General features: G+C 41.8%; 1 protein-coding gene across 7 annotated transcripts in view; it reads left to right on the forward strand.

The window, feature by feature from the left end:
• The first annotated feature begins 488 nt into the window (after window positions 1-488).
• The window catches only part of RANBP3L (RAN binding protein 3 like), a 54,271-nt gene continuing 29,991 nt past the window's right edge, over window positions 489-24,768 (forward strand). For 2 of the 7 annotated variants that reach the window (XR_014012876.1, XM_081212971.1), the window contains exons 1-4: window positions 490-1,004; window positions 15,203-15,309; window positions 16,814-16,850; window positions 18,618-18,650. Coding sequence is in view for 5 of the 7 variants with exons in the window: in XM_081212971.1 (XP_081069097.1) it covers window positions 800-1,004; window positions 15,203-15,309; window positions 16,814-16,850; window positions 18,618-18,650 (382 nt within the window). In the remaining 2 variants the exon portion in view is untranslated. Of the gene's footprint in view, window positions 1,005-15,202; window positions 15,310-16,813; window positions 16,851-18,617; window positions 18,651-24,768 lie in introns of all 7 variants that reach the window. The other 5 variants (XR_014012875.1, XM_081212972.1, XM_081212973.1 and 2 more) reach the window with 5 other exon arrangements.

The following is a 24,768-nucleotide window of genomic DNA, read 5'->3' on the forward strand; positions in this document are numbered from 1 at the left end:
GGGGCAAAGTTAAAACTGCTTGGACCTGTGTCCAGAAAGTGCAGGATAAGTGGGAAACTGCGCTTTCTAGGCATGGTGCAAGAACAAACTCTGGATCAGCCCATAGATGAAGCAGAACTGTTAGCAATCTGTACACATGGTACACTTAGGTGAGTTCTGAGTGTGTATTCCTGTTATATCTGAAAAAGGCTGGAGGGTGTGCATTTTGTTTTCAGATGTTCCTGTACTTTGCCCAAGCCTTCCGTTTTCAGAATGCACAATTATTTTACTATAGTAATTCCAACAAGCAAGGAACCAGAAACCCTATTACAGTAATTTCAAAGGCGTTCCTCTATCAAAGCTGCAGCTGAGAGAACAAGAAAGGTGATCTCCCACTTCACCACTGGTAAATCCCGGGCAGAGGAAATCTAAGTCTCCCTACTGGCCCACCCTCTTTATGTTAATCTTCGTGGCTTTACATATCCCCTCCCAGAGTTCTGCCTCTCTCTTAAGTACTCTAGTCTGAGCTGTCAGAAACAGCAAGCGCAGAGCTTGCTGAGTGAGCAGCTTGCTCTCCTAGGAACTGCGACACTCCCCCAGCCCTTTAAAGTTGCTTTATTATTTTTTCAAACGTTCAATTGCAAGAAGCTGCTTTGGGATTCTGAAGAAGGTTGCAGCATCACTGACGACTGCACAAAGTTACATCTGGCCAGCTACTTACTTGGGAAGCTGCAGCCACCACTTTTAGAGGGTGAGAAAATAAGTCTTATCTTTTCAGTGTTCTGTCAGCTGCATTTGCAAAGCTCTATGGACTTCAGTGATGAGGAATCAGCAAATTCCTGCAAGTAGGGTAAATGACTTGTGTGCAGGAATAGGTGCTTCCTGCACAGAGCACAGGTCTCAATTGTCTCATTTCATCAAAAGAAGAGATCCCAGTGACACATGGACCATGAACCAAGCAGCTGACACCACAACGAACGTGTACATGTTCCACACGCTGGACAACAGTAAACACAAAGATGAAGGTAAGCATTTTATTTTTTCATTTGTTTAAAATGACTTTTTTCCCCATTTGCAGCTCAAGCCTTGTGTGCTCTCACAAGGCAAATACCTTCAATGATGACCGTCACAATCAGATTGTGCAGAAATAAATATCATACCTTGTACTCGTAATAAACTATGGAGATTATATATACTAACATGAACACTATTTGGATTATGGTTATGCTTGCCTACATAGCAAAGCCTAAGTTAAACATTTTCAGAACCCCTTTATTCCAGTGATTTAGGGTGAAATCCTGTGCACCTTAACTCAGATTAGAAGAGTATGCTGTGCTCTCATTGCATTGAGGGTGATGGTTTCTTCCTGACTGGAGTCTATGCTTAACTCTTCCATTGAAGTCAGTAGGATTTAAAAGTGTTTGATGTTGACTAATTTAGCCCTGTATACTTTTGCAGTTTCATTTATCCAACAGGGCAACCTTGACTTTCAGTCCTCAAGTTACTTTGAGAGATAGCTTGCTTTATTTATCTATAAATTATATCAATCATCTTTCCACTGAAAAGGTTGTATTTCAGTAACTGAGCACAAACTGTGCACACCAAAAGTACCCAGTTTCAACTGCCAGCATCTCCAGGAAGGGCTAGGGAAAACTTCAGAAACCCATGAAATCTACTGACGGTCAATACAAATAATACTGTGCTAGATGGACCAGTAATAAGTTGCCACAAGCCACAGGCATGATCTGGTGTAATGGGAATACAGTACTCTAAAGATCATGGTTTGCGTATTATGGCTTGCCCAAGGCTACTCAATCAGTTTTATGCCTGAGTGGGGTTTTGACGCTTGACCTTTCACATTCCAGCTCATCTCCACCTGCTGCACCTCTTTGGTTCTTGAATAAACTACACATGCATTTGCATGATTTGTCTTGCTTCTTGTATTTTTTTTCAGTGAAAGTGATTTTTTTTAATTAAAAATAATTGATCAGTGTACAAGGAAGAAAATTTTCTTCAGCTCTTCTTCGTTTAAACACCTTATGGATTGGCATTGCCCATTTTCTATGAACCCCTCAATCCATTTTGCTATGTCAGGGAAATTGACATTTACTCAGAAGATTTGTCTGCCTCTTCAAATGTTAATCTGTTCTGTTCAGACTGCCATTCTTTCATCATTGCCAAGCACCAACTTCTATTAAATAATAATAATAATAATAATAATAATAATAATAATAATAATAATAATAATAATTTATTATTATTTATACCACACCCATCTGGCTGGGTTTCCCCAGCCACTCTGGGCGGCCTCCAACAAAATAATAAAATACAGTAATGCATCAAACATTAAAAGCTTCCCTAAACAGGGCTGCCTTCAGATGTCTTCTAAAAGATGTAAAATATCCTAGATATTTTGCAGCACATGTGCCCATTTATGATTGTACTGCTAAATACAGTATGTTTTTTCCTTCTCTTCCAAGGTGTTTAGAACAGCATAGGTTGGATATCCACAACAACTCTGTGAAGTAGTTTAGGCAGAGAGATGGCGGTTAGCCCAAAGATACCCAATGGGGTTCACAGATAAGAAAGAATAGCCCAGTTGCACTAAGATGAAAACCAGTATAATGCAGAAGGTAGGGTCTCAGACTAGACACAGAGACACCCAGCTTTAAATTTCTCTTGGCTATGAAGCTCACTGTGATTTGTGCAATGATAGAATATTTTGGCTCCCTAATTGTTTGATGACGCTTGGGACCAATTGCATGGTGCCAACTTTTTCTAGACTTATGGTACCTCGTTATAGTATATATTTGAGATCTGTCAGCATGACATGATAAGCTGCAATGCAAGGTCAAACTTAAAGTCCTAGTGATCCTGTAGATGTCCGAGTCTTCCCTGTTTCATGTCTGGCATGAACTCTGTGATCTAGTGGCCCAGTTTGTGCTGTCAGAGCGCCTCTGATTAAATGATGATGTTCTGATGCAGCATCCAAAAATATCTCCAATCGTTAGAAGACGACCTGTTCTCCCAAACACTTCATTAAGCATTGCAGTTGACAGTGTTCGTTGCCTGCCAAGTGTGAATATACTGCAAATTTCATCATATATTGCAGCATATCTCTTACTATATTAATTATTAGGGTTTTCATGCTGAAGGATCTAAATTATTTCGCATCAAATTTTTAAAGTATGCTTTAAAAATAATGTCATGGTTGCTCTTCAACCTTCACATTCCCCAAATGTTGTTGGACTACAACTGCCATCACCCCTAACTTTTGGATTTGATGGCCAGGGATGATGGGAGTTGTAGTGCAACAACATCTAGGGTACCCCAGGTTGAAGAAGGCTATTTCAAAGCAGCGCCAAGCTTCCAAACCCAATAAATGTCCTTTATTTCAGTTGCATTGTATTCCAATCGTGCTGTATTTTTGACGTTTTGGTCTAGCAACCCAAATGTCCCTTACAATATATGGTTACAATATATGATGTAATCAATAGTGTAGTCACACATGAATGAGAAGTAATAATAGTCTTTACCTTGCGATAAGTTTAATTGCCATCTCTAAAATAAACCCTATTGTCTGTGTCGCTACAGGTTTAGGCAAGTCGTGCTTTCAGCTCAAAGGCTTTAGTGAGATTCTTGGCAACAACGTAGGTGTCGGTAAAACGAGCTAAACATATACTATTTCACAAACTACCAGCAGCTAATGCACTAAAGTGCCTGAATACCTGCTAAATGTAAAAGTAATCAGAACTCGTTTTGAAAAGAGGATAGCTTCTCTACAAGCTGAATGGGAACGGAACGAAGATGGTTATAAATTGTAATCAATTTATGAGAGTATTTCAAGTTTAGACTGGAAATTAATGAGTAGCTCTGTATTTATTTTATACATATATACCTTACCATTTGATGGCTGTGGCGGTTTACATAAAACCATAAGCACATAAATTAATAGGGGGGATAAACTCAGTAGCAGCAGCAGAACAGTAAAGTGAAATATATTAAATATTCAATCATCAAAGCAGGCCGTGAATACACCGCAACCAGCTTAGTTTCAAAACGGAAATGTTGAAAAGTTTAGTGTTATTTCTTACTATCTTTAATTTAAAAAGATAAAGAAAGGCACCACTATTAGACCAAACAAAGTAGCATGCATTGAACAGAATGCTAAATATGGGCTTATCTACACTTCCCCTGCTTTCCCTGGGGGAAAACTGCTCTTTAGCGCTCAGTTTGAGCAAAAGGCAATTCCAGTTTCCCCTAGATTGCCATTTGTTCCGATCTATTGCTAAAGAGCAAGTTTCCCCTTGGAAAGGAGTTGGATAAGTGGAAAACCACCAGGACGTGTGCCTAGAAAGCAATCTATTTCTGCTGACAACCATACACCAGAGCTTCATGAAGGAGATGAAAGAAAACAATGTAGGGTACTTCTCTGATCCTAAGGCTGCGGTCCTATGCACCATGTACTCAGAAGCAAGCTCTATTGAAGTGTGTGGCTTACTTCCAAGTAAATGTGCTTATGGGTGGGAAAAAAGATGCTCGATTTTTATCGCATGGCAGCTCATTTGGAAGTCATAGAATCATAGAATCATAGAGTTGGAAGAGACCACAAGGGCCATCGAGTCCAACCCCCTGCCAAGCAGGAAACACCATCAGAGCACTCCTGACATATGGTTGTCAAGTGTCCCCACTTGAAATACCTTTCCTCTGAAAGGTAAGGTCAAGCTCTGAAAAAGCCAGCTCCACATATTTGCATCAGAAGTCAGCTATGGATGATGTCGATTGGTTGGCAGCCAAAAGCTACCTCTCCGAAGTGAGTGAGTTGGCAAAACTGATGGCTGAATCAGCATTTGATTTGCTGATGCGTGTGTCTGTTATTTCATCTTTGAAGCTGGTAGGAAGCCTGTGTCAGTCATTGGGCTGAATGCTTTCCATTGTTTTGTTTTTAAAATACTGGTCCTTTGGGGAAACCCGATGGATAAGGCCAGGATAGGTGGAACACTGGAGCCAAGGCAAGATTTGGTAGGTTCCGGGTAGAGGTTGGAAGAACCTGGTTGGTCTGGGACGGAACCAGAAAGGAACCTGATAGCTTAGGAGTGGAGGCAGAATAGGACATGCCATTTGCAAGCTTTCAGCCTCTGATGCTGGTTACCAAACAAAAGACATTGGGAGGGATCCAGTGTAGTTCTAATGAGAAAGTTTTGTCAAGGCAAGGATTTCTGCTTGCACGACATTCTCCCCCTCTCCACTCCCTGTGTGCCCCTAAATGTGCTCTAGAGATTCCCTCAACCATCTGGAGCAGATCTGGGGAGCGCCTGGGGTGGCCACAGGGGGGAAAGAGGAGAGAAATTAAATTGTGCAAGTGGAATGGTAAGATTCTGCCCAGATGGCATCGAGGGTGGCCCCTTCCTTACCATAATAAAAGAGGCAATTCATTGCCAAAAAAAAGGAGACAGATCTGCATAAGATATGTGCTAATACGGATGTTTAGGTGCAACTTTATAAATAATTTCTGTAATTAAAATAGCAGTATCTCATCCTAGTTTAATGTATTTTTAACCTTCTGTTGGAAGCCGCCCAGAGAGGCTGGGGAAACTCAGCCAGATGGGAGGGGTAGAAATAAATAATAATAATAATAATAATAATAATAATAATAATAATAATTATTATTATTATTATTATTATTATTATTATTAGTTCAGGTTGGCTGTCTGCTTGCTCTCCAGGTGTTAAATGTTGATAGGCAACTTACTCCCCCTTCTTATGGCTTTTTAGCTCCAGACTGGACACAACATCCTTTCAAATAGAGGATTTTTTCTCTGTAAAGTATGGCACATGGCGAATCTACCTGGCTTCCAGAAGTGGGAACTGGGGACTGTTCAACAAAAGACGAGCACAAGTATATAGGCTAAAGGAAATTTTAAATCATTGGTTAGTTAACCTCTGATCTTAGGGCTCCAAGGTCTAGTGGGGGCTTCTTATCCATTCTTCTTTAATCTGCTTTCAGCTCTCCATTACAGTGCTTGAGTTATAGGGGGACATAGATAAGGTAAAGGGACCCCTGACCATTAGGTCCAGTCACAGATGACTTTGGGGTTGCGATGCTCATCTCACTTTATTGGCCAAGGGAACCGGCATACAGCTTCCGGGTCATGTGGCCAGCATGGCTAAGCCACTTCTGGCAAACCAGAACAGCGTACGGAAATGCCGTTTACCTTCCCACCAGAGCGGTACCTATTTATCTACTTGCACTTTGACATGCTTTCGAACTGCTAGGTGGGCAGGAGCAGGGACCGAGCAACGGGAGCTCACCCCGTTGCGGGGATTCGAACCGCCGACCTTCTGATCGGCAAGCCCTAGGCTCTGTGGTTTAACCCACAGCACCAGCTGCATCAGGAACACTAAATAAAACCCACTAACTCCATGCCCCACGCAACTTTATTGAAAACAGTAGCTGAGGGGGCCACGTACCACCTTGGCTGCTGTATCATTTAAGCACTGCTCCCTCACCATAGCTGTGTCATGCTAGAATCTTCAGCCCAACATTCTTGTGAACCGGACCAAATTCATGAACAGCTGCTTCAGTTTAACAAACCCTTAACATGCTCGAACTCCAGCACTGTTCTTACTAACAGCTGGAACACACACTGCGGTCACCCCAAGAGATGCCAAAGAAAGCAGTTTAGCTGCTGTGAGCAACCCCAGCTCTCAATATGTAACATATTGTGACACTCAGCCCACGTCTACAAGCAGGACTGTTCAGTTTTCTGTTCTTTCGGTTTCTCATTTCCCCAATCGTAAATTCAGATCCACATATTTCTGCAGAAATTTCTGTGGTTGCTTTTTTTAAAAAAATAAATCCTGATGGAAATTCATCAGCATTGTAGTGCAAGTTCCTCGCAAGAAGGTTTTCTTTTGTATTTAGTTTTAACAAATATACACATTTTGCAAACAACATCCCCTAATACAAATGCATTTGTGTACATTATTTTTACTAATATATGCATTTATATGCACACCACCCCATTACATGCTTTTAGGTATGCAATTCTTAGTTGCAGAACTGCATTGCAAAATTCGTAAAAGTGTGACTCGTGAAGTATGTCTGTGTTTCGATTTGCTTACTGTTTTAGAAAGTGCAACTTTTGTGCAATCACCTTTAAAGCCAAGGTGAACCAAATTCCATCCCAAATACTGAATAGTTTCAGGGTCAAACAGCACTTATCCTGAGTTTGGTCCCTGTGGAAGGAAGTCACTGGAGGCTTATTAGAATTTCGTAATGTTTACAGATATAGAGGTTGGGTACAAGTGGAGGAATAGCTTAAACCAGGGATGTGGAGCCTATGCTCCTCCAGATGTTGCTTGACCACAACTCCAACCATCCTTGACCATTAGCCATATTGGTTGAGGCTGATGGAAGTTGGGTTTAGCACAGGGTTTCCTAAACTTGGGTCTCCACTTGTTTTTTTAGACTACAACTCCCATCATCCCTATCTAGTAGGACCAGTGGTCAGGGATGATGGGAACTGTAGTCCAAAAACTGCTGGAGACCCAAGATTGGGAAACCCTGGCTTAGTGCTATGTATAAACCAGGCTAACAAATCACTAATAAAATTAATATAAAACCAAGATAAAACAGCTCATGCCAACCCCCAAAGCCATGTCTTCCAAACACTTCATAAAATAAAAAGGCAAGGAGGTTTCTTGGATTGGGAGTTCCATGCCCAAAGTACTGCGAAAACGATCTTTGTTTTTGGGAGAATAGGAATGCAGAGAGAGAGAGTCTGAGCAGCACAGGTGTAAATTGCACTCCTCTTTATTCTCTGCTAAAGCAGTCTTCCCCAGCCTTAGTGGCCCTGATGGGTATTGTAGTTTTAAACAACTTGAGGGCACACGGTTGGGGAAATCTGCAACCAAAGAAAATGTGTTTGCTACAATATATTTATGTAAAGGAAGGAGGAGGAAGAAAAAAAACAAGAGCCCTGTTATGCCAGGATTGTTTACAAGGCTGGCTTTATTTACGAGCTTTGGTCTTCTTTTGGCAGAAAGGGGTGGGTTATTCCAGTCCCACCAGCCAGAGGCGGCCTATTTGGCAGGCTTCTGCAGAGACTTTTCCAGCAGCCTCCTGCACTCAAAGTAGCTGAGCTGCTCAGGACTGGAGCAATCCGGTCTCAACCAGTTTTGAAACCAGCCTGCCGAGAGTGTGCGTCCTGCTGTTGTTCAGGAGGAGGAGGAGGAGGAGGAGGACTAGGAGGAGCAGCCCCTGTATCCTTTGCCTCCACCCCTTGCCTTTGCCTCGTTCACTGCCTTTTGCTCCCTATGGGTCCTTGTAGGGCGGAGTGCCTCTGTGAGCGACTGTGCCTGTTTGTGGACGACTCCTGCTTTTGTCAACAGAAGAGATCAGGCCATGTGTCTCTTCTGCCTCCCTTAAAGCTGGCTGATAGTCTCAGATGGCTGCCAAATGAGCTGGCACTGTTAGAAGGAGAACAGTCCTTTCTATTTGCTTCCATCTGTCCCACCATAGTTTCATTCTGCAGCCATCACTAAAGCGCTTTTCTTCTCCCCATGCACATGAGATGTTCTCATTCTGGAACAAAGATTCACTCCAAATGTATATTAAGTCCATGCTTGCTGTAGAAGCTCAGTGGTAGACATTTGCTCTGAATGTAGAAGGTCCTAATTTAAATCCTGGGCATTTCCAGGTATGGCTGGGAGAGACCTATGTCTGAAACGCTGGAGAGCCACCTCCAGCCAGAGTAGACACCAACATGGTGTCCTCCAGATATGGATGGACTGCAGTTCCCATCACCCCCAGCCAGTATGGCCAATGGTTAGGGACGATAGGGATTGTGGTTCAATGACATCTGAAGGGCAGCAGGTTAGCTACCCCTGGTATAAACAATAGCGAACTAGATGGACCAATAATCTGACTCATTCAAAATCAGCTTCTTGTGTCCCTGTCAGCGAGGTTTGGAAAACAGAAGCCCAATGGAGAGGAAAACGGCCATGTGTGTTTGTGTGTGTGTGTGTGAATATTTGCATGGGAGAATCAGCGGGCAACACAGTACATATAGATATAGATGCATTGGACTTGCATCACTATTTTGGTCATCTGGGGTCACCTCCTCACATGCTAGGTTGTCTCAAGACTGGGTTGTTGTTGTTTCTTACGGGGTAAAAATGATAAAATTATTTTAGGGTTGCCATATTTCAAAAAGTGAAAATCCGGACACAAAAGTTGTTGAACTTTTTTTGGGCAAAGTTGTTGCTAAAGTTGTTGTTGTTTTGCAAAATATAAAAAAACGCTGATTTTTCCTGGACATAGCATCAATTTCCGCTGAATCCTGCTTCCAAAGGCCAAATCCCGGCTATGTCCAACCCTATATAACCTCGCCAACCCTATATAACCTTGATGCTTTCGTGAGCTCGCGAATGTGGGCTTTAACTATAATATAAAATATGCCGGCAGGTTTGTGCCTGTGTTTCCTGGCTTGGCCCAAGACTGTTTGCAAACGGTAGTCTTGTTTCCGGTAAAGGTGCACAGTACCCAAAGCCAGCCAACTTAATTTGGCACCTGGGGTTGAAAATTCCACAACACCACTCCTTTTCCCTGGCTGTTAAAAATATATATACACAATAATAATACTCTAAACAACTAGCAGTTTACTGCCATGTTTCAGTTGCTCACACTGTGGTGAGATATTTTGCATTTCTTTCTAAGTTAGAGTAATCATGGACTGGATGCCATTGTTATCATGCATTCTGGATGATTTGTGCTACTGGGGTGGTCATACCAGATACTGCTTTCCATATACTTTGCACCTGCAGAAATTTTGGGATGGACACACTGCTTCGTTTCCAGTCTGTGCATATCCCATAGCTTCCTGCTGAGACCCTGCCACGTTTTATACAGTAAATCTTTTGGTTCACTTTTGTTCCACTTTCGTTCTGCCATAGGCAGCAATAAGGAGGTGGCGTTGAGGATGTATCACAGCAGGAAAAAAAAGCAGAATAAATCCACTACTAATGTACTAATGCATTGTGTGAAGAATATGTTGCAGAATGCACCAACAATATGCCAGTGGTCTGGAGGGGCCCTGTTTCTATATTTGCACCAATGTGCATGTTAGCATATGAAAATTTAATGTGCCCTCTGTTTTGATAATACATTTCCTTTTGGAAGTAATATATAAGTGGCTACCCTAGACATATGTGTTTCCTCCCACCCACCCTGACTAGAATAAGTCCTTTACTGTTTATAACATACTGTGATATCTTAGTCTCCTGATTTTTCTGCCAGTCAGAAATGCAGCCACTCAGAAACACTCCCTCAGTTCCTCCCAGATCTGAGCTTTCAGCTATTGCAACAGTTTGTTTTCCCCTGCTCCTAATTCTGGCACAGAACATTTCTGATCCTTGCCAGCTTCCTACGGCCTTCCAGCTTTTAGTAAACAGTCATTCTCTCATGGTTGTCCAAAGTGAGTCTGTTATTTGGTTTCCCACATCCTTTTTTCCCTTCCCTTTATTTTGTTTTGTTTCGTTAGTGCAATATGTTTTAAAGTCACAAGGCTAAAGCGTTTCTGCTTTTCCATGATAAAAATGGGTGGTCCCATCTAATGCTTGAACTTTAGCCTTCCTAAAGAAAGCCGGAGGAAGAGACCACTGGGAAAGATTATAGACTTTGTTCTTGTTAAAAGAAAACTCTGAATGATGAGGCTAGTAAGCCTTGTAGGTAAGCATGGGGGGACCTGCAGACTTCTGGATGTTGTCAGACTCCAACTCCCATCATCCCTGAATATCATTCCATGCTGGTTGGAGGAGTTGGAATCCAACAGCTGCTTTAGGTTCCCCGCAGCTTCCCCATTCTAGTTTTAAGGTTACAGTCAAAGATGAGAAAACTGTAAGGCATCTGCAATGGGCTGGACACTACTGCCCTCTGCTGAGTTTGAGCAGCACCAGAACTGCTCTAGCCTAAGTAGACACAGTAGAGAAATCTGATTCAGGTCGCGTTTGAAGGAGAGCATGCCAAAGTCACTCTTTGCAAAATAATACACAAACCCTTCAGAACTTCTTCTTCTCTGAAGTTTTGCAAAGCAACCAAGTAATGTATCTAAAAATGCATAGGCGCACAGAGCAAGGTGTGCATAAAATTGCACATATTGTTGAAAATACATTATATTAGTATTTTCTACATGTTTTGCTTTGCAAAAAAATTGTGTGTACAGTGGTACCTCGGGTTACGTACTTAATTCATTCCAGAGGTCCTTTCTTAACCTGAAACTGTTCTTAACCTGAAGCACCACTTTAGCTAATGGGGCCTCCTGCTGCCACCGCGCCACCGGAGCACGATTTCTGTTCTCATCCTGAAGCAAAGTTCTTAACCCGATGTACTATTTCTGGGTTAGTGGAGTCTGTAACCTGAAGCGTATGTAACCTGAAGCATATGTACCCCGAGGTACCACTGTATATTAGGAGAAATTCGCACTAAAATGCACGTGGATTTTTGTGATTTTTAAAAAAATGCAGAGTGATGTGGAAATGCGGAGAAAGAAACTTAAAATTGGAAAAAGGATAAAATGAAACGGACATATCCTCCCATTTCTAACCATCTTCAGCTACTTATGTCTACTACTTTAAAAAAAAGAATTAATTTTACTCCAGGTCAAGGTGGTTTGCATATTAGAATGCAAGTTGCTACAGAGAACATAAAAAGGACTGATGTCGCAGACATTTGGGTTTAAGAGTCGTAGTTCAGGTTTCACCCTGAAGCACCTACATCCTGCTGCAGGATCTTTAAAACTATGTGGGTTGACAAATTGAAGAGGATTCCCTTCATTTGGCTGAGACCAGACAGTACTGTATCTGAGAGTGTGTGTATGCATGCAGACTGCCTTATATATTAGATCACGGCAGAAGCACTTGTCATTGGAAGAGCAGATGAGAATGAAAGCTCCCTTCTGATTTTTCGACATATTAATACTAACAAAAACAAAGGCATTTTTAAGACCATAAGATGAGCCTCCCTGGATCAGGCGCCAAAGTCCTAGCTAGTTCAACATCCTTGCCATGCACTTGACACACTGTTCCTGACTCTACGTGGGGCTACCTTTGAAGGTGACCCGGAAACTACAACTAATCCAGAATGCGGCAGCTAGACTGGTGACTGGGAGTGGCCACCAAGACCATATAATACCAGTCCTGAAAGACCTACATCGGCTCCCAGTGTACGTTTCCGAGCACAATTCAATGTGTTGGTGCTGACCTTTAAAGCCCTAAATGGCCTCGGCCCAGTATACCTGAAGGAGTGTCTCCACCTCCATCGTTCAGCCCGGACACTGAGGTCCAGCGTCGAGGGCCTTCTGGCAGTTCCCTCACTGCGAGAAGTGAGGTTACAGGGAACCAGGCAGAGGGCCTTCTTGGGAGTGGCACCCACCCTGTAGAATGCCCTCCCATCTGATGTCAAGGAAATAAATAACTATCTGACTTTTAGAAGACATCTGAAGGCAGCCCTGTTTAGGGAAGTTTTTTATGTTAGATTTTTTTTGTGTCTTTAATATTCTGTTGGGAGCTGTCCAGAGTGGCTGGGGAAAGCCAGCCAGATGGGCAGAGTATAAATAATAAATTATTATTAAAATTATTATTATTACTCTACCATCTGGTGAAATGGGACGTCTGAATGCTACACACAGTTGAGCATGCATAGGCAAATACCAAATGCCTGATTTATTGCTTTCCTGCAGTGCTGTGCATAGTCACTTCCCCATTGGGCTATAATATTATTTCATGTTATAATTAACAACCCATTCCACATTTTTGCAGCTGGTTTTATGAGAACAGAATATATTTGATTGCATAGGTTTTGTGAGGAGGATGCCAGATACTCTGGAGACTATTCATATATGCACACATATACTGTACACTGAAAGATTAAATATATCTTATAAATATTTTTAAATACCCTGGAAAGGAAGCATCCAATCTGTATTTGGCAACTATTTCAGAATGTTAAATGGTTATGCTAGCTAAGCCAAGCTCTATATAAAGTTTCTTAACTGTCTGTGTGGTGAATTGATGAATATTTTAATAAGTTTCACTTGAGCAATGTTCATATAAATTATACAAGCTTGCGGGGTGGCTTCACAAATTATACCTTTGTGGGGTGCAGTCAAATCTATCTCTGTTTTTTTAAAAACATGCGGTTAAGTTATCAATAACTACCTCCACATGCAGAATTCTGCCTCTGTGCAATTTGACTGAGCTGTAATCATTAACAGCTCAGGAGAAATAGTTCATTATTCCTTTTCTTTAAATAGAGTTGCATATATAACCAAACTGTGGTTTGTTTAAAGATGGGTACATGGGCCATAATTGCATCCTTGCTCAGTTTTAACCCTGCCGTTACATCTATTAAGTTACTTTTAGGAAGATGAAGAGAAGCACCTAAAATTGCTTGCTGTTGATTTGAGAACAACACTTACTATCATTATCATTATTAATTAAATTCATATTCTGCCCTTCCTCCCATAGGGGCCCAGGGCAGCAAAAACATTAATTGATACACCTAAAAACATCTGGAAATAGTTCCAATACAGATGCAGACTGTATTAGACCTGTCAAATATTTAACAGGAGAGAATTTCACATGGTAGGTGTCAGGACACTGAAGGCCCAATTTCTATAGCGCATGGGTAGGCAAACTAAGGCCCAGGGCCGGATCCGGCCCAATCGCCTTTTAAATCTGGCCCGCAGGCGGTCTGGGAATCAGCATATTTTTACATGAGTAGAAGGTGTCCTTTTATTTAAAATGCATCTCTGGATTATTTGTGGGGTCTGCCTGGTGTTTTTACATGAGTAGAATGTGTGTTTTTATTTAAAATGCATCTCTGGGTTGTTTGTGGGGCATAGGAATTCAATCATATTTTTTTCCAAAATATAGTCTGGCCCCCCACAAGGTCTGAGGGACAGTGGACCAGCCCCCTGCTGAAAAAGTTTGCTAATCCCTGCTATAGTGTGTTGAATGGATCACCTGCTAAAATGGTATCTGCAGAAGGTCTTATAGATGATGTTGAAATAGAATAGTTTTGTATGACATGGAAATCGGACATTTGTGCAGGCATCCCATGCCGTTGGGTGAGGATGAAAAGAGGGTGCATGCATGGGACACACTCCCAAAGAGAAGCCAGAGGCAATGGACTCAGGCTGAAGCGCAAGTTTCCACTGCAAAGGAAACCGGTGGGCCAAGAAACAGCCAAGCGATTGGGTGGATGTATGTTAATGTTGCACAGGTGGGGCAAAGGCACCTTCTTTGAGGCTGAGAGGATGAGCCACAACTTGTCCTTCAAGATGAACAAGTCGTTGTAAGAGGTGGTTCTGGGTGCTGTTTCCCCGCCACTTTCTGAGCCAACAGTCAGGCAAATGGCTGAATTGGACCACACATCCTATGTTGAAACAATGTGATTATGGGGCAACTGGAGCACCATCTAAGCTGCTCCTGCTACCAGAACCGTCCCTATCATTAGGCAAAGGTCCCAAACCTGTTTTGGAGAATAGAAACATAAAATACACAACAATAAACACATTCCCCTCCCATCTAGTACAAAGCTGCTTTAGAGAATACAAAGGTAAAAATAAGGTAAAGGTAAAGGGACCCCTGACCATTAGGTCCAGTCGTGACCAACTCTGGGGTTGCGGCGCTCATCTCGCTTTATTGGCCAAGGGAGCCGGTGTACAGCTTCCGGGTCATGTGGGCAGCATGACTAAGGCGCTTCTGGAGAACCAGAGCAGCGCATGGAAATGCCGTTTACCTTCCCACCGGAGTGGTACCTATTTATCTACTTGCACTTTGACATGCTTTCGAACTGCTAGGTGGGCAGGACCTGGGACCGAGCAACAGGAGCTCACCCCGTTGCGGGGATTCGAACCGCCGACCTTCTGATTAGCAAGTCCTAGGCTCTATGGTTTAACCCACAGCGCCACCCACGTCCCCGATAATAAATACATTTTTTCATCTAGTACAGCTGCATCCCTGAAAGATAACAGAAAAAGCAATGGTGTGTATTTGAAGAGGGCATGGTATCAAAAGATGAAATATTGCGTTCCCAGAATAGCTGAGTTCTGTTCAGAAATCCCAAATCAATGAAAACATGTTATATTTATATTGTGCAAAAGGAAACCTTATTTGAATTCACACACTGTTTAATATGGAGTCTTTCTTCTTTCCCAAGGCAGATCCGTGATTGCACAGCCCATATTTGTTTTCAAGAAGGAATGCCCTTGCAAGGTACGAACGGAAGCCTCCCCTTCTTGCATTTCTCCTGACAACACATCTGGGGTGAGTCAGGGCGCAAGGTGGGAGGCGCAGGACCACAACAGCAGGCCTATGTGGGTTCAGCAGAGAGTCTGCATACATAGATACATCTGTACACACCTGGGGCAGATGTGCAATCAGGAATCCTGGAAAAGCTGGGTTCCCAGCCATAGTAGCAGAGTTTAGAACAGGGGTCAGCAGGAGGGCAGTCCACCGTCCCTCAGAATTTGTGGGGAGCTGGACTATATTTTTTTGGGGGGGGGATGAACAAATTCTTATGCCCCACAAATAACCCAGAGATGCGTTTTAAATAAAAGGACACATTCTACTCGTGTAAAAACACACTGATTCCTGGACCGTCCGCAGGCCGGATTGAGAAGGTGATTGGGCCGCATCGGCCCATGGGCCCTAGGTTGCCTACCCGTTCTTTAGAAGTTACAGTGGTACCTCTGGATGTGAATGGGATCCGTTCCGGAGCCCCGTTCGCATCCTGAAGCAAACGCAACTCGCATCTGTTCATGCGCGGGTCGCGATTTGCCGCTTCCGCGCATGCGCGTGGCGTCATTTTGAGCGTCTGCACATCCGCGACTGGCGAAATCCGGAAGTAACGCATTCCGTAACCTGAAAACGCTCAACCTGAAGCATATTTAACCTGAGGTATGACTGTACAGTGGTACCTTGGGTTACAGATGCTTCAGGTTAAAGATGCTTCAGGTTACAGGCTCTGTTAACCCAGAAATAGTACCTCAGGTTAAGAACTTAAGTTCTTAACCCAAGGTACCACTGTACTCTGAATGCATGCAGAGCAGCGGTGGGGAATCTCAGGCCCTGGGGGGCAAATGCAACCCTAGAGGTCTCTGCCCCCTGGAAGTCTTCCTAGGACACTCCCCTCTCCCCAGCCCATGTCCCCTCAGTGACTGTATTTTACACACTGAGTGTTTTTGTGTGGCTAGAATATGTTGTTAAGCTCTGTTAATGTCTCTTTCTGGTCTGGATGAAGGAGACAGATGAAAGTGTTAGTGTGTGTAGAAAATACAGTGGTACCTCGGGTTACATATGCTTCAGGTTACAAACGCTTCAGGTTACAGACTCTGCTAACCCAGAAATAGTACCTTGGGTTTAGAACTTTGCTCCAGGATGAGAACAGAAATCGTGTTCCGGCGGTGCGGCGGCAGCGGGAGGCCCCATTAGCTAAAGTGGTGCTTCATGTTAAGAACAGTTTCAAGTTAAGAACGGACCTCCGGAACAAATTAAGTTCTTAACCTGAGGTGCCACTGTAGTCTATTGCACAAGGCTAAGAGTCACATTTGTTGCCCTGTCTACTTTTGCCACTGAGGTGGGGCTGATGAAAACTGATCTCCAACATCATCTGTTCATGATCAAGACTGAGCCTCAGTTTCTGCTATGCATTCTGTTACACATATTTCCAGGGTCTGCAAAAATCAGTGTCCAACTAGGGGTCTCTCTTAAAATAACTGACATCTGGCAATCCTCAACTGAGGGCTGACTACTCTCTTTTTCTGTCCAGAGGCCTGCAGAAGACCCTGTGTGCAAGACCGAAAAAGGTAATCAGGCGGCAAGAATTATCCTAGCTAGGAAATGGGGAAAGCAAGGTGGATTCCAAATAGAAGTGTGGTATAAAGAAGTGTGGGATATAGCGATTAACGATAAATTAATGTGTGCTGTCAAAGTAGGAAGGGGAATACGGAAGATAAATGACTTTGAGGAGATATGGAAACTATTTGTGGAATTGGTATTGTTAAAACAGAAAGGGGTCAAACCATCTCAAGAAGTGTTACATTTTTGGAAACTAGGATAATTATGATAAATAATGGCCTTGAGGGTGGGGTGCACATTTTTTAAATTATTATTATTACTTTATTCAAAATAAAATAATAACAATGTATGTATTTTAATGTAATCATTTATTTTTGTTAAGAAAGCTTCCAACCCCAACTGGTTGTAAAGTACATAGTATCGTTTTTATTTAACAGATAGGTATTCACCTTAGTCGCCAACCCAGGGCACCAACATGTTGGGATTTCAGTTCCCACAACACATCACCTAGATTCAATCCTCTGCCTCAGGATTTTTCATGCCAATAAATACCTGTATTGCTTCTGGTTTGGCAGCAAATCTGATATGGCATCAAACCTGAGAGTAAGCAGCTACATATATTCTTGTCCCTTTTTTTGTAAGTAGGGTCCCTGCACACCCAGCAGCACCTGCATTCCTATGAAAAAAGAGCCATATCTACAAAACATGTTTTATTCAGCCTTTTGAATAAAGGGCTGTTCTCTGCCCTCTGCAAACCAGGACATGTGATTATCTTAGTCATCGGTGGGATATGGACAAGAGCGTGCTCTCTCTTGGACAACTTCCTCAACATGCAATAGATTTTAATTATAATTTAATTATTCAAATATAATATACTTGTAACCCTAGGATAATCTACCCTTGTTTAGGGAGAACCCTTGATTTATCAGCCATCTTCTGACAATCACAAGACAGCCTTATTTATTTATTTACTATTGCATTTATAGTCCATCTTTTCCCCCAAGCAACTCAAGGTGACATACACGGTTCTCCTCCTCATCATTTAATCCCCACAATAGTCCCGCCTCTCTCCACGTAGAGGACTGATCACATAGGTCCTTACCACCTGGGGGAAGTGGCAAGGATCTTTTTTATTTTAATAATAAATTGTATTAAATATTTTTTGGGGGGTTACGAAAGCACGTGCTTTGTCTCTTTTTTCAGGTTGTAGAGTCTTTATTGCTTTAAAAAAATGCATTTATTTCCCACCTGTTTCTCCAAGGAGCTCAAGGTCTCATACATGGTTCTCATTTAATCTCCCAAACAGCCCTGTGAGGTACGTTAGGCTGCTGAGAGGCTGGCCCAAGGTCACCCGCTGTGTTATGTACTGAAGTTCTCACCCTGGGCCAGCAGGGGGATACTGTAGATAGTTATGCAAATAAGGGATCGAAAGTGACGTTCAGTGATTGGATAGTTTTAGAAAATTATTACAGTTACATTGTACTGGAGCTCTATATAAGCAGGCTGACTGAACCCTTCAGTTCAGTTCTGTCCTGGCCTGTGAATAAACAAGAGCTGTTTGAAGAATCGCTGTGTCGTCTGATATGTTCACCCACAACTTAACACGGTGAACTGAGGGAGGATTTGAACCTTGGTCTCCCACATCCTAGTCTGACAATCTAACCACTATGCCACGCTGTGTATCCTTGGGTTTGATTCCTTTGGGCTGTTGTATTGCTGAGGTTGAAAGGAATTGCAGTGCATGATGATGTGTACTATGTTTCCCCCCCTTTTAGTTTCCACTGGTTGTTCCAGAAAACGTCCAAGATCGTCATCTTTTTCTTTTCATTTATAAAGATTTTTTATTGCGTTTCTTTTCATAGGTTAACAAATTTGTTTACATGGCAACATACAAGAAACATTTTTTTATATATGTATATGAAGAAAAATAAACAAAGAAAAAATATTAAGAAACTTTCTTTAACGTCCTTCAACAGTTCACTTTTGGACCTCCTCACATCCTCTCAGCATTGCATTCATTGTTCTAGCCAGTTCAGCAATTTGTTATCTTGTTTCCCATCTTATTATACCTTTAAATATATTATGTTACCAATTTCAAAAGTTTGTAATTTAATTTTATGACTCTTAATAAACATAATATTTTGTTTCAAATATGTCTCGTTTTTTTCCATCAATGCTTACTTTATCATTTACTTAAAATAAATTGCAGAAGCATAATGTTTCTTAATCGTGCGCTATCTTAACATTCAAACAACTTATAATGTTTTTGCAAATAGTCCTTAAATTTTTTCCAGTCCTCCTCCATTGTTTCTTCGCTCAGATCTCGGATTCTGCCAGTCATTTCTGCCAACTCCATGTAGTCCATCAACTGCGTCTGCCAGTCCTCCAGTGTGGGTAAATCTGGTGTTTTCCAGAACTTAGCGATGAGAATCCTAGCTGCTGTGGTTGCGTACATAAACAAGGTTCTGTCCTTCTTTGGCACCTTCCGGTCCACCATGCCCAGGAGAAAGGCCTCTGGTTTCTTAGAAAAGGTATATCTAAATACCTTTTTCAGCTCATTATGTATCATTTCCCAAAAGGCCTTTACTTTCGGGCAGGTCCACCAGAGGTGAAAGAATGTCCCTTCTGCCTCCTTGCATTTCCAACACTTATTATCAGAAAGATGATATATTTTAGCCAACTTGACTGGGGTCATGTACCACCGGTAAACCATTTTCATAATGTTCTCTTTCAAGGCACTACATGCCGTGAATTTCATACCGCTGTTCCATAACCTTTCCCAGTCCTCAGACATAATGTTGTGTCCTACATCCTGTGCCCATTTAATCATAGCAGATTTAACTGTCTCATCCTGTGTGTTCCATTTAAGCAGCAAGTCATACATCCTCGAAAGTACCTTAGTCCTTGGTTCTAGTAACTCCGTCTCCAGTTTCGATTTCTCCAACTGGAAACCCACTTTTTTATCCATTTTGAATACCTCTTGAATTTGAGCATAATGTAACCAATCTCGCACCTTACCTTTTAGTTTGTCCTGGCTTTGGAGCTTCCAATTATCTCCAACTCTTTCAATCAATTCCCAATATTTTGGCCAATAGGCCTCCATATTGGGCCTTTTTTTAGAAATCTTAGCTTCCACAGGTGATAACCACCTCGGGGTCTTACTTTCTAATAAATCCTTATACTTCATCCAGACGGCAAAAATTGATTTTCTGACAATATGGTTTTTAAACAGTTTGTGAATCTTCGCCTTGTCATACCACAAATATGCATGCCAACCATACACATTGTCAAACCCTTCCAGATCTAGGACATCGGTGTTTTCCAACAGAAACCAATCCTTCAACCAGCAGAAGGCTGCAGCTTCGTAGTACAACCTTAAATCCGGCAGGGCAAACCCCCCTCTATCTTTTGAGTCGGTTAGTATTTTAAATTTTATTCGGGGCTTTTTGCCCTGCCAGACAAACTTAGAGATATCCTTCTGCCATTTTCCAAAGCATTCCATTCTGTCCACGACCTGAAGGGTTTGAAATAAGAATAACATTTTTGGCAAAACACACATCTTTATAGCTGCGATTCGGCCTGACAAGGTAAGTTTCAATCTTGACCATATATCCAAGTCTTTTTTGATTTCCAACCAACATTTTTCATAGTTATCTTTGAAAAGATTTAAATTTTTAGTGGACAAGGATACTCCCAGGTATTTCACTTTTTTAACCACACTTAACTCTGTCTCTTTCTGATACCCCTCTATCTCTGTAGGTGTCAGATTTTTAACCAAAACCTTAGTTTTTTGTTTGTTTAACTTAAATCCCGCCACCCGACCAAACTCCAGGATAAGTTCCAAAACTCTTTTTGTGCTAGATTCTGGCTCCTGTAATGTCAAGACTAAGTCATCTGCGAAAGCTTTCAGTTTATATTGTTTCGCTCCGACCACTATACCTTGCACCAACTGGTCCTCCCTAATCATATTCAGCAATACCTCCAGTACAGAAATAAATAGCAGAGGGGATAGAGGGCACCCCTGTCGTGTCCCTTTTTCAATTCGAAGTTCCTCCGATACCACATTGTTCACTATCAATTTAGCTTTTTGTTCTGCATAAATTGCTTCTAATCCATTTTCAAACCCCCGTCCCACTCCCATCCCTTTCAAGTTCTTCTTCATAAACATCCAAGAAATGTTGTCAAATGCTTTCTCCGCATCAATAAAGATTAAGGCAGCCCTTGTGTTTCTAATTCTCAACAGCTCCAATATATCAATAATGTTCCTGGTATTGTCCGACATATGTCTACCAGGGAGAAAGCCTGCTTGGTCCTTGTGAATTACTTCATTTAATACATTTTTAAGTCTACTTGCTAAAATGTCTGCAAAAATTTTGTAATCCACATTCAGGAGTGAGATGGGACGGTAGTTCTTAAGCTGAGTCTTTTCCCTTTCTGACTTAGGAATCAATGTGATAAATGCTTCTTTCCACGTTTCCGGTGCCTTCCTCCCCTCCATGATCTGGTTACAAACCTCCAACAACGGTTGTATCAAGAAATCCTTCAAGGTTTTATAATATTTGGAGGTGAGCCCGTCCGGGCCTGGAGATTTGCCCAGCTGCATGTTTTGGATGGCACCTTCAATTTCCTGTTGAGTTATTTTGCTGTTAAGAATTGATCTTTTATCTTGACTTATTTTAGGTAGTCCATTTGTTTCCAGAAATTGGTCCATTTCCGATTCTTTCTGAGGCCCCTGTGCGTAGAGCTCTTTGAAATATCTGTGGAAACACTTTCTTATTTCTTCTGGTTTCTGAACTATTTTTCCTTGAATCTCCAAATTTGTAACCGTGTTTAACTTTTGTCTTTTTTTCAATTGCCAAGCCAACAACTTTCCACATTTATTTGCTGATTCAAACGATCTCTGCTTCATTTGTTTGATTTTCCACTCAATCTCTTGATTGATCAGTTTCGAATATTGTGCTTGATGAAATTTGATCTCTCTTAGCACCTCTTTTGACTTTGGTTTAATTCTCAGCTTTTTCTCTCCTTCACTTATTTTCTCTAAAATTTTTTCTTTTTTTCCATTCCAATATTTTCTTTTTATCGAATTCTGTTGAATCAGAAACCCTCTCATTACAGCTTTACTTGCGTCCCAGATTGTTCTTTTCTCCACCGTAGTGTTCAAATTTATTTCAAAGTAGTCCTTTAGTGTTTTTTGGGCCTTCTTCACAATCTCTTGATCTCTTAACAAGGTGTCATTCATTCTCCATCTGAAGGATCCAGTTGGAAAAAGTCTCAGTTCCATTTTTAAGGCATTATGGTCGGAGCAGGTTTTTGGGCAGATTTCCACTTTTCTCGTTTTCGGAGCCAGCCCTCTAGATATCCAAATTTGGTCGATTCGTGTCCATGACAAGTGGGCCTCAGAATAGAAGGTTCCTTCTTTACCCAAGGGGTTCCTTGTCCTCCAGATGTCAATCAAGTCCATATTGTCTGTCATTTCAAAAAAGGTTTTAGGGAGTCTGCCGTCTGTTGTTAAGTTTTGATTTTGGGATTTATCCATATTTGTAGACACCACCCCATTCATATCTCCCATCACAATGATATTAGCATAGTCCAAATAGTCCAACATTGTCTCATGCAGCTTCTTGTAGAATTCTGATTTTCCATCATTTGGCGCATAAACTCCTAGTATCAAAATCTTTTCCCCTTGTGTTTGGATTTCAATTGCGAGGATTCTTCCATGATCATCTTTGAATAAAAATTTTGGCGACAGGTTCTCCTTTGCATAAATTACAACACCTCTTTTTTTAACTTTGTCTGATGAGATAAATTCTTGGCCAAGTCTTTTATTGATTAATACTTTCCTGTGGAGCCTAGTCACATGTGTTTCTTGGAGACATATTACATCCAATTGTTCTTTTTTTAGGATATGAAATATCCTTCTCCTTTTTTCCGGAGAATTCCCGCCATTTATGTTCCAACTAAGTAGCTGCAGAGACATCCTGTTCTATTTAAAATGTTCTTAAGATGGGGTGTCTTCCTTTTTCTCAGATCCCGAGGGTGTAGGCGTTGGCCCACTTCCGGGCAGTATTGGTGCTGGTAAACCTGGAAGCCAATCCGCTCCTTTTTGGAGATCTTCTCCGTGGTCGTGAAGGAACTTTTGGTTATCTTCAGGTGTTCTTATTTTAACCTTCCTTTCTTTGTAGGTGAAGGATAATCCCTGTGGAAACTCCCACCTATAGGGAATTGCGTTGTGTCTCAGCAATTTTGCTAATTCTGTGTAGGTGGCTCTAAGGTCCAGCAGTTGCCTCGGGATATCTCTGTAAATTTCCACCCTTTTGTCTTGTATTTCAATTGCTTTTTTGAAATGAAGGCCTAGGATCTTGTCTCTCTCTTCCTTTGTTCTTAAAATTATCAAACAGTCTCTGGATCTGTCTTTCCTTACCAGTCTTCCCAGTCTATATGCCGAGACTATCCTGAAATCTGTATCTTCCTTTAAACCCCAGAACTTCGAGAATTCCTGTGTTAAGTATCCAATCAAGTCTCCTTGCTCGAGTTCCGGGATGCCTCTCAATTTGATGTTGCTCTCGCGGTTTTTCAGTTCCACCATTGACAGATAGACTTGTTGTTCACCCACCTGTTTGTGCAGGGGCCTAACTTCTCCTTTTATTTCTTCAACCTCTTTTTGTAAAACTCCCACTTTCTGGATTGCTTCTCCAGCTAATTCCCGATTTTCCGCTGTTGCTCCTTGCAATTTCTCTATGGCTTGCGTGTGCTGGGAAACTTGGTCAGTCAATTTTTGAATTGAGGAAGTTGCTTTATCTATCTTCACAGACTGGTCGTCCACCTTCTGGTTTAGACTTGATAATTGCTCCAATATTTGTTTTAATAGTGTATCTGACCCACCTGCTGCCATATCTTCCTCAGTGGACTTCTCAGTTGTTTCCCCTTGTTCTCTATGGGTCACCAGTACAGCTGGAACCGACGAACGGCGTCCTTGGGTCAACGTTGTTTGTACGAATTGTCTTCTTTCCTTTTCTTTTTCCTTAGCCTCTTTAGCTTCCTTTGCTTTAGATGCTCTTGTTCTCCCTGCACCACTCATTACACATCTGTCAATGTTCAAGGTCAAATTGTCTATTGTTCCATGGGAAAGGCAAATTCAGAAGTAAACAACCAGTGAGATGGAATTCAAAACAAAAGTCAGTTCCCAGGATTTTATAATCCGAAAGCCCTGTAGGGGGAGTACCACCAGGTTTCAAAGACAAAGAAGGAAGTAATCCGCCATTAAAGTTCCAAATTGTTTCAAAACAGTAGATTCATTAGTCCAAAAGTCCCTTCATAAACTCAAAGTTTCCCAAAGCACCTTTTATAGATCAACAAAGTTTCATGAAAGGTGCTTGTAACAGTATCCCATTCAGTCTTTTCTGCTCAAATATAACAGTTACGTTTCAGCAAAGTTTTGCAACTGTTTCCGCAGTTTGACACAGTCCCTCTCTCTGGCAGCCCGACAATCTGGCTCTTTAAAAAAACAGCCCAAAGGAGAAAAAAGATAGGAGGAAAGTCACCATTTACTACTTCTTTCAGTCAATGTCCATTTCCACCTTCAGCTCAGTAAAATAAGCAGATCTTATAGCACGAAAAAGTTTAAGCTTCCCACAGTCCCGATTCAAACGCTTCCGTTTTTAAAAGCTTTGCTTTGATCTTGTCAGCAATGTCGGAAGACGGACTTCCCTTTTCTCGTCTCCCGCTTTCAGCCAAATTTACCGAATTTCTTCTGCCAAATTTTAAACCCCTTTACTCACGGGTATGTTGCTTGCAGTTTAGCGTTGATTTTAGGAAGAAGGATCAGCGCTCATCTGTAACAGCCGCGCGGCTTCGCTTCCGCGGAAAGAGCGATGAACTCACAGCACCGCTACCCCTCCTTCACTCCGGGTCTCCTTACGGGGT

This window comes from Podarcis bocagei (assembly GCF_964188305.1).
Source record: "Podarcis bocagei genome assembly, chromosome: 11".
Classification (NCBI taxonomy): domain Eukaryota; kingdom Metazoa; phylum Chordata; class Lepidosauria; order Squamata; family Lacertidae; genus Podarcis; species Podarcis bocagei.